The 8,056-nt window shown below is 37.0% G+C and overlaps 1 protein-coding gene across 1 annotated transcript in view; it reads left to right on the top strand.

The window, feature by feature from the left end:
• The first annotated feature begins 218 nt into the window (after positions 1 to 218).
• Positions 219 to 8,056, top strand: part of unc13ba (unc-13 homolog Ba (C. elegans)) — a 101,894-nt gene continuing 94,056 nt past the window's right edge. Inside the window, exons 1-2 of the mRNA XM_065250786.1 lie at positions 219 to 460; positions 1,932 to 2,019. Of these exons, the coding sequence (XP_065106858.1) occupies positions 309 to 460; positions 1,932 to 2,019 (240 nt within the window). The 5' untranslated portion in view covers positions 219 to 308. The remainder of the gene's footprint in view (positions 461 to 1,931; positions 2,020 to 8,056) is intronic.

Here is an 8,056-nt window from a genome sequence, read left to right as displayed (position 1 = left end):
TATCTTCATTCGTGTTTTTCAGAACCAAGAATTTTATACAGGTTTGTAACAACATGAGAGTGACTATCACTTTAATAATTTCGTTTTTTTTTGTTGAGAATTTTCCTTCAAAACATATGTCCCATACTGTGCAATCCCTCTACTAGATTGTGCTATTCATAAAGGCAAATTTTATCTTTTTTAATTTTATTTTGTTCTTCTTCAGCTCGGTTGACAGTTCTCGATTTGGATCTTCTGGAAACCTTAGCCAAGCCAGTTCTCAGTTCAGCTCTGAGCCAGAAGAGCAAATCTATTCAGAAACACAAATCATGCCTTCTACTGTTACTCAACCCCTTCCACCCTCAGATGAAACAGAAAAGGGGAAAAGAAAGACAGAAGCAAGTGAGGAGAAAGAAGCAGAAGGGGAGAGTGTACCTAAGCTACCTCCTTATCAAGGGAAAATGCCACAGAGGCAGCAAAGGTATCCGTTGCACATGTTTGCATAGTTTTCAGTTTTCAAAGATTTGTTCTTTTAACTCTTTTGCTGCCATTGTTGAGTTAACTCGTCAATTATGAGAAAACACTTCCCTGCCAATGACGAATATTTGCAGCTTTCCGCAATACCTCTATTATCCTCTGGGTGCAGGCTTTCGCAACTTATGCAACCCGGAAGTAACGCCTCATGTGTAAGAGTAATGCTGCGTTTACACCAGCCGCGGTAGAGCGCGAGTGATTTTAATGTTAAGTCAATGTGAAGACGCGTTGACGCGCTCCTTGAGGTCTCGTGGTGCGGATGAGGCGTTTGGCGCGGTAGACGCAATTCCACCTCATCCGCACGTCTAGTTCGCGCGAATGTCGCGAATTGAGCATATGGCGCGGTACCCACGAATGGTGCTTTTTGTGCATTTTGCGTTTGACGCGAATTTAGGGCTGACGCACGAGTTGAAAAATTTGAACTTTGGCATATTTTCGCATCGCGTTTACCAATCAGGAGCCTGCTTGCTGCTGTGGCGACAGCCCCGCCCGGAGTCACTCATTCAGCATGAAGGCTTGATATTGTCCATGAGCAGTCACCCGGAGCTATACGACACAAGATTTTATTTCTATAGAGACAGGAATAAAAAGGACCTCGCTTGGAAGTGTGTCAGTGAGGACATCGGGCAACCTGGCAAGTTGTAAATACACATTTCACTTTTGAGTCACGTGACGTTTATCGACCCGCACCGTTTATTTTCCCCCCATAGTAAGGTTACTAAATACAAACTGGTAACTCTCTTGATAAATGCACAATCAACATCAGCCATCCTACAAACAAACAACAGCATAGCACTTGCCCCTCCCACAAGAAGCGGATTTTGCCTCTGACGCGCGTCAAATGCTTGCTTTTTCCTCGCGTCTACTTCGCTCTGCATGCGCGATTGCATTCAAAATGTTCAAGTGGCAAACTAGGCGCGGTAGACGCAATTTTGACACCTGAAACGCGGTTGGTGTAAATGCAGCATAAGAACTCAGTTTATATTTTGAGGATTGCGCTGAATGGGATCTCTATCAAAGTCCTTCACAAAAATTGAATTATATCAGTTAGAACTAATGAAGGTATGATGAAACGTTTTTTTTTTGTTTTTTTTTTGAAAGCAGAGGGTCTGTTCTTTCATTTCATATATTGCATGTTTATATATTTAAATAAGACCATTTTCTGGAAGGCATTAAACTTTTATGAAAATCATGACTTTAAAAAAAAATGCTGGCAGAGAAAGAGTTAAAGGTAACAATCTTTATTTGAAAGTAGTTATGAGTCTTACTGACTCTTTCCTCCAGATGTTTGGCCAATAAATTTTTGTCTGGAATGTAAATATACCCTCCCATGTCTTCCTGTTTCTTCCTGTTTTCTCATCAAAAGTCCTTTAATTACATCACATGAGCACTACTTAATTGTTGTTTCTTATTGTCAGTTTCTATGAGGGTTGCCCACCTCTCTTTTCTCCTTCTCGCCTGCGGTGGTTGAAGGCCATCAGTAAAGTGAAAGTTAAGCTGCATGAGGTAGGAGGAATTCAAAAAACATCTAGCTTTTTTATATAATTTTCTGTACTCTTTGCCCTCTTTCCAATTTTTCTGTTTTCAGTAATCTCTACCTTTTGGTTCAGTGCACTTTTCTTGCTGTTTGGTTGATTAAGAATCACATGTATCTAGTTTTATCAAGGTCAGCTGGCGGTGTCTCAATCAATTTGCTTAGTTGACATGTCCGATTTTTCCACTGTTGTTTTTTTGAATGGCCTAGATCTTCAGTCATTGTGATATGCATGTGTGTCTGTATGTGTAGACGAGGTCAGAAAGATGCCTATAGTGAAAACCATAATGAAAATGCAGCAGTTATTGCACATTATACTATCAACAGGAATTTGAAGATTTCTTGCTTTGCTTGCAGATTTTGTGAGCTATAATAAAAGCAATAAATCTTTTCTAACTTTTTTAATTTTTAAAAAGTTAACATGATCAATGGTGATAAATTTGTTTGTATTATTAGTTCCCTAGAAAGTCTTAAATTTTACCTCATAATGTTGAAGTATACTTTGTTTTTCATTTTTCAAAATCTGAAAAAAATGCTATTATTTCAACCCAGGGACTGCTTAAATCTTATACTTTCAATCTGAAACTCATTGTTCTCCACTCTTTTTTTTGTTTGGGAGCTTTTGTTATGTCAGAAATGAAGAGTGCAAAAATGATCGGCGCATATGAATAGCTTTGAGTGAAAACATAACAATAATGCCTTTTATTGAGCGTTTACCACTAGACAAAGAAAACCGATCAACTGTATTTGTATTCCTTAGATGCTATAAAACATTTTTTGTATAATAGCAAAAAAATGTTATCAAAATGAATGTAAAACCATTTCTCATGTCTTTCCATACAAATCTTCCCATACAAATCTTAGTCTGTTTACCACTTTGATGTTTACAGTCTACACCAGCTGCGTCTTCACATGCGTGCAGCTGCTATAGGGAGGGCCGATGGTTATTGGTGATTTAAATAAAGGCTGATTGCTCTGTTGAGACAAAGGCTGTGACAGGGAAAGTATTGGGCGGGAAACTCGGCTCCAAATGATCACTACACTCTCTTCTGACAGATTAAATGGTGCCTTTTGCGCTTTATATTTGACGTATTTGTACGTTTTCTTTATTAATGGATCTGAATGGTTATAGGGGGGTTTCTAAGCATGTTGTGCATACTGTATGTTTTAACCAAGGGGTGATCTTCTGCTCTCTGTCGTGAAGCCAACACAGAAGTGACTTCTCTTCTAAGGACGTGAATTCAAAATATGTGTTCGGAGTGTCGTCTGTTGCTAGTCATTCCAAAATATGTGTTCGTTGCATCATGTGAACCATGTGCATCATGCGTCTTGTTGAAATAAGATCAGGTACAACTGGCAAGAGTATAAAGAGGTCAACAATTTATGACTCAGATTATCTGGAAGTGCTGGAAATTGGTGAGCCAGGTTTCTTTGTTTTAAAGTGCTATTTATCTTCAATGATAAATAATTTGCCATGGCAACTAAGTAACATTACTATGGTAACACAACCTTGATTGTTGCTTGGTTTTCCTGATTCCGCCATTTGACGCCTTATGTGTATTTATTTTAGTTTGAAATGCTGGAATGTCATGTGATGTTTTTGTCTAGGTTAATTCAAAGACATTAGTTTTGTTGGGTAAATATCAGTTAAATATAATTATAAACATGATCAAAATGTAGCCATTTTTTATTCGACTTTGGCCTTTTTTATTTTTTTTATTGCAATGAATACAAATTAGAATTACTTGATGATGTGGTAACCATTAGTATCTGTCGTCTACTATAGCTGTAGCTTTTAAATGGTAAAATGAAATCAGATTGTGTGCTGTACTCAAGGAATGTGTAGAAGTGCTTCTACTTTTCATTATCTAGTTTTGAGATTTGGAGCATCAAAGTTTGATTTTAATCAATGATTTACCATTGATTTCAATATTTGACATGATATATTTAAAGATTTCAACATTTCTTTACATTAAGATGATTTTATGTAGAAAACTGTAAGTCATCCAAAAATGACTTTAGCTTGGTTTTCAATGGATGTGTCCCATATGACGCATAATGAATCTACTACTAACTGTAAACACAATGTTGTCCCTACAACGGCTCCTACAAAGACGCATTTATCTTCACAGTTAGCTTTCATTTAGCAGCCATTTTCTCCTCCAAAATAAGCTGCAGTAAACTAATTGAAGGAATGGTCCTGCTGCTGTAACCTGCGGTTAAGGGACTTTCAAGGGCAAAATTCAATTGCAGTAACTCATTTGTAGCCATGACCCATCATCACAAAACTTTACAATTGCTGGCAAAAAGAAAATAATTTAAGACCTAAAAGAGTTAATTTTATTATGAATAATCAAAATAAACAAATGTTGAGTAAATTTGACATGATTGTCAAGTAGGGTAAGTAGTTGTAGCGGGCCACCATTCGTCAAACTTTTATGACCCCCTCCCCCACCCGTTGACAGGTCGTGTTTTATGACCCCTTTGACAGGGGGGCGGGACCATCAATCAAAATCTGTACAAGTTGTCAACTTTAGACAGAAAGTATTTAATGGTTTTATTGCCGGTCATTTAGAGTGATTGTTTTTCCTGAGTGTGTTTTATGTCAAGCGTATGGTGTCATGTTTAATGACGGCTCGTGTTTCGACATTTGCTGTTTATTGACATTTGATGTCAGATCTCAACCATCCTCCCTCCTTTGCTCGCCCCGTGCGCTTCTCAATACTGACTTTCACACCGCGGGTGTGTTGTTGAATCTAAAGTTTTGCAACAGCATAAGTTTATTTAAAGGCAATCACTAATCATATATATATATATATATTAGATGTACCTGGCTATGCTTAAAGCCGATGTTTTCTATCGAGCTATAGTTTCTGATCAGACACAAAGTCTGAACTAAATAAAATTTTAAACGGTTCACGAAGTCCGGGAATCTTTTCATGACATGGTCTACAGTTTAACGCGTATTAAAGATCCAGCGGTGTCTGACAAAGCGTCGGGTGATTGTTCATATCTGTCATTTAAAATAAAGTTAATAAATGTAATTCTGTCCACTATGGCAAAATAGGAATTTATTTTAGATTTAGGGGAATCTTTAACCATGTCTCTGATTAAAACTTTTGATTGTAACATCACAAGTTATTTAATTAAATATTCCGTATACGGGTATAGTTTAAGCAATGACCTGAGCCATTACCTTCGGAGCCGTCAATACTACAATCTTTAGACGATAGTCTAAACTAAATAAATTTTTTAAATGGTTCAGGAATTCCGTGAATCTTTTCATAACCTGCACTATAGTTTCACGCGTATTAAAGATCCGGCGGTGCCTGACAAAGCGCCGGGTGAGCGTTCATATCTGCCATTTTAAAATAATGTTAATAAATGTAATTCTGTCCACTATGGCAAAATAGGATTTTATTTTAGATTTAGGGGAATCTTTAACCAAGTCTCTGATTAAGACATGTGTATACGTGCACAGATGGCGACAGAGAAACTTATATATGACGTTAATAAACTTTTAAATGTTTTTAAGACGTATTCACCCCATTTTGGGGTTTTATTTTTAATTAAACGCTTCTTAAAACATGTGTGAATATGTGTATATTATACAATATTGTCTGCTCTGACAAAAATAAATTATTATGTAGATTTTAGGTCAATTGCCTGCGTGTATCTTATAAATACAAATTGATAATACGTTTGTATTGGCAAGAGACTTCTTTAAAGTCACGCAAGAATAAATATTTTAGTTGTAACTGGTTAACCTTAAATGTACTATTATCTATTTAACTATAAGCTATATTTTACTGAACAGCCTCAAAGTTTCTGATGCTGAACTTATGACCGTATGTGATAGATATTTCACAGCAGGGTCGGTTTGTAATCTAGGTAGAGTCTTTTAAAACTGTAATGGTAAAATGTAATATGGACACTCTGTCAAAAATAAAGCATTTGTTTGTAACAAATTATTTAATGAAATATTCATCAGTGGTATAGCGATGAACAGTGCCAAAACCACCGGGGACACCAATAACACATTCTTTAGACTAAAGGCTATTTATTTTAAACTAAATAAAAGTTTAATCTTTTCAGACATAGTATTCTGATCACACCATTAGATCGCGCTCCGGCGTTTACAAACATACGCGGATGAATGTTCATATCCACCGTTAAGAAACTTTTAAACGATTAAAAACACTTTCATATCATTTTCTGAGTTTTGTTTTAAATTAATGACATCTTAAAATCAACTGTGAATATGTGTTTATTACACAATAAATTATAATTCTGTCCGCTCCGGTATAATAGGGGTTTTATTTTAGATTTGGGACTTTCTTTAACCAAGTCTCTGATTAAAACATGTGAATGCGTGTACCAACGTTGCCAGAAAACGTACGCTGATGCGCACATATATCTGGCGTTAAGAGCCTTTTAAACGTTTTAAGACATTTCACACCCTATTTTGAGTTTAATTCATTAATGTCATCTAATATCGAAGTGTGTACATGTCTATTTACGATAATGTAACACGGTAAACATTGTCAAAATAAAAGGGTTCTTGAACATGTTATATGGGTGTTTCTTGTTTTGCGAATGTTCGACATATTTATTGATGTGGAAAAAGTTTGTTGTTTGGACGAACAGTTTCAGTCTCTCTCTCTCTCTCTCTCTCTCTCTCTCTCTCTCTCTCTCTCTCTCTCTCTCTCTCTCTCTCTCTCTCTCTCTCTATCACCAGTCCGCTATCAACCAGCAGACAACCCCCCAGATGTCTGGACAGAGGGAGTGTTGGTAAAATAAAAGAAATCAGCCCCCATTGACAAAAAGTAATAGGTTTATTTTAGATTTCAGGCTTCATTACTCAGATACAGATTAAAGCATGTTATTTCTTATTCGTAATTTAAAGAAACTTAGAAGTTTTAAGACATTTCATCACACATCCTATGATGACATAAACCCTTGTGTTAGCCCTTAGAGGACAACAAAACGGGTGCAAATATTATTTATCAACGTTTGATGTTGTTATAAACCAGGTTGTCACATACGTGACAACAATCATTGCTTTAATGACAAAACATTTAACAAATTTGACATTTTGTTAAACATGGTTGTGTGCGTCCATAAACACAACAACAGCTAGGACATGGTTCTACATAATATTAAAATCACGGGCTTACGTTAAATAGGTAAACCTTAATTTTACTAAATAAAATAAAAATAAACTATTTGAACATATTATCTGATATTAGGTTAGGTTTAAGATCGTAACATCGTAAAACCCCCAGCGGATATGGTGTGTGCGTGTGTGTGTGTGTGTGTGTGTGTAATGGATGTTATCACGTGGTGCGGACCAAACGACCAACGCTGCGGGGGTTGTGAAGCGAAGAATGAGTTCTGAACACAGAACCTTTACCAAAAACGTAACCCCGGATTAACACATCACAGAACAATTTGAACAACCGTGTCGGATTCGTACACACCAGAGGTCTGTTTTATGTTTTGCAGAAACTGTGGAAACTTTTGATGCGGCCAAGGTGTCCGAGTTCGCAAACAAACTATCAAACGCAACGCGGCGGAAACAGTGGACACGAGCCTTTTGTTGCTGAGAAGGCGATTGAACTCAGAAACAAACAAGCAAGCAAAGTTGTCTACGAAACTACGGATTCTTGAAAAAGATGGCACAAAATCATTCGAACGACTACGCAATGGCCAGAAGGGGTATGTGTACGGGACCGACCTTTTTAAAGATATGCTTAAAAAGAACTACAAGCGCGAGATGTCCAATCTACTATGTACTGTGATATACAAAGAGGCCAATGTGTGCATGCCTCCAAACTATTGCGAAGCTAACGCCGAGTGTGTAACCAGACTCAAGGAAAAACAGATGTTGTGAAAAGTATAGATGACACACTGAATAGCATGGTGCAGACGGTTGTACAGGCCCAAGAGGAACCCAGTGTGATTATTAGAAAGGCCCTAGAGATATTTTATGAATGTGACGAGGTCGAG

This window comes from Paramisgurnus dabryanus, chromosome 5 (genome assembly GCF_030506205.2).
Source record: "Paramisgurnus dabryanus chromosome 5, PD_genome_1.1, whole genome shotgun sequence".
Classification (NCBI taxonomy): domain Eukaryota; kingdom Metazoa; phylum Chordata; class Actinopteri; order Cypriniformes; family Cobitidae; genus Paramisgurnus; species Paramisgurnus dabryanus.
Note: the sequence above shows the minus strand (reverse complement) of the source record. Positions and strands in the feature narration are given on the sequence as shown.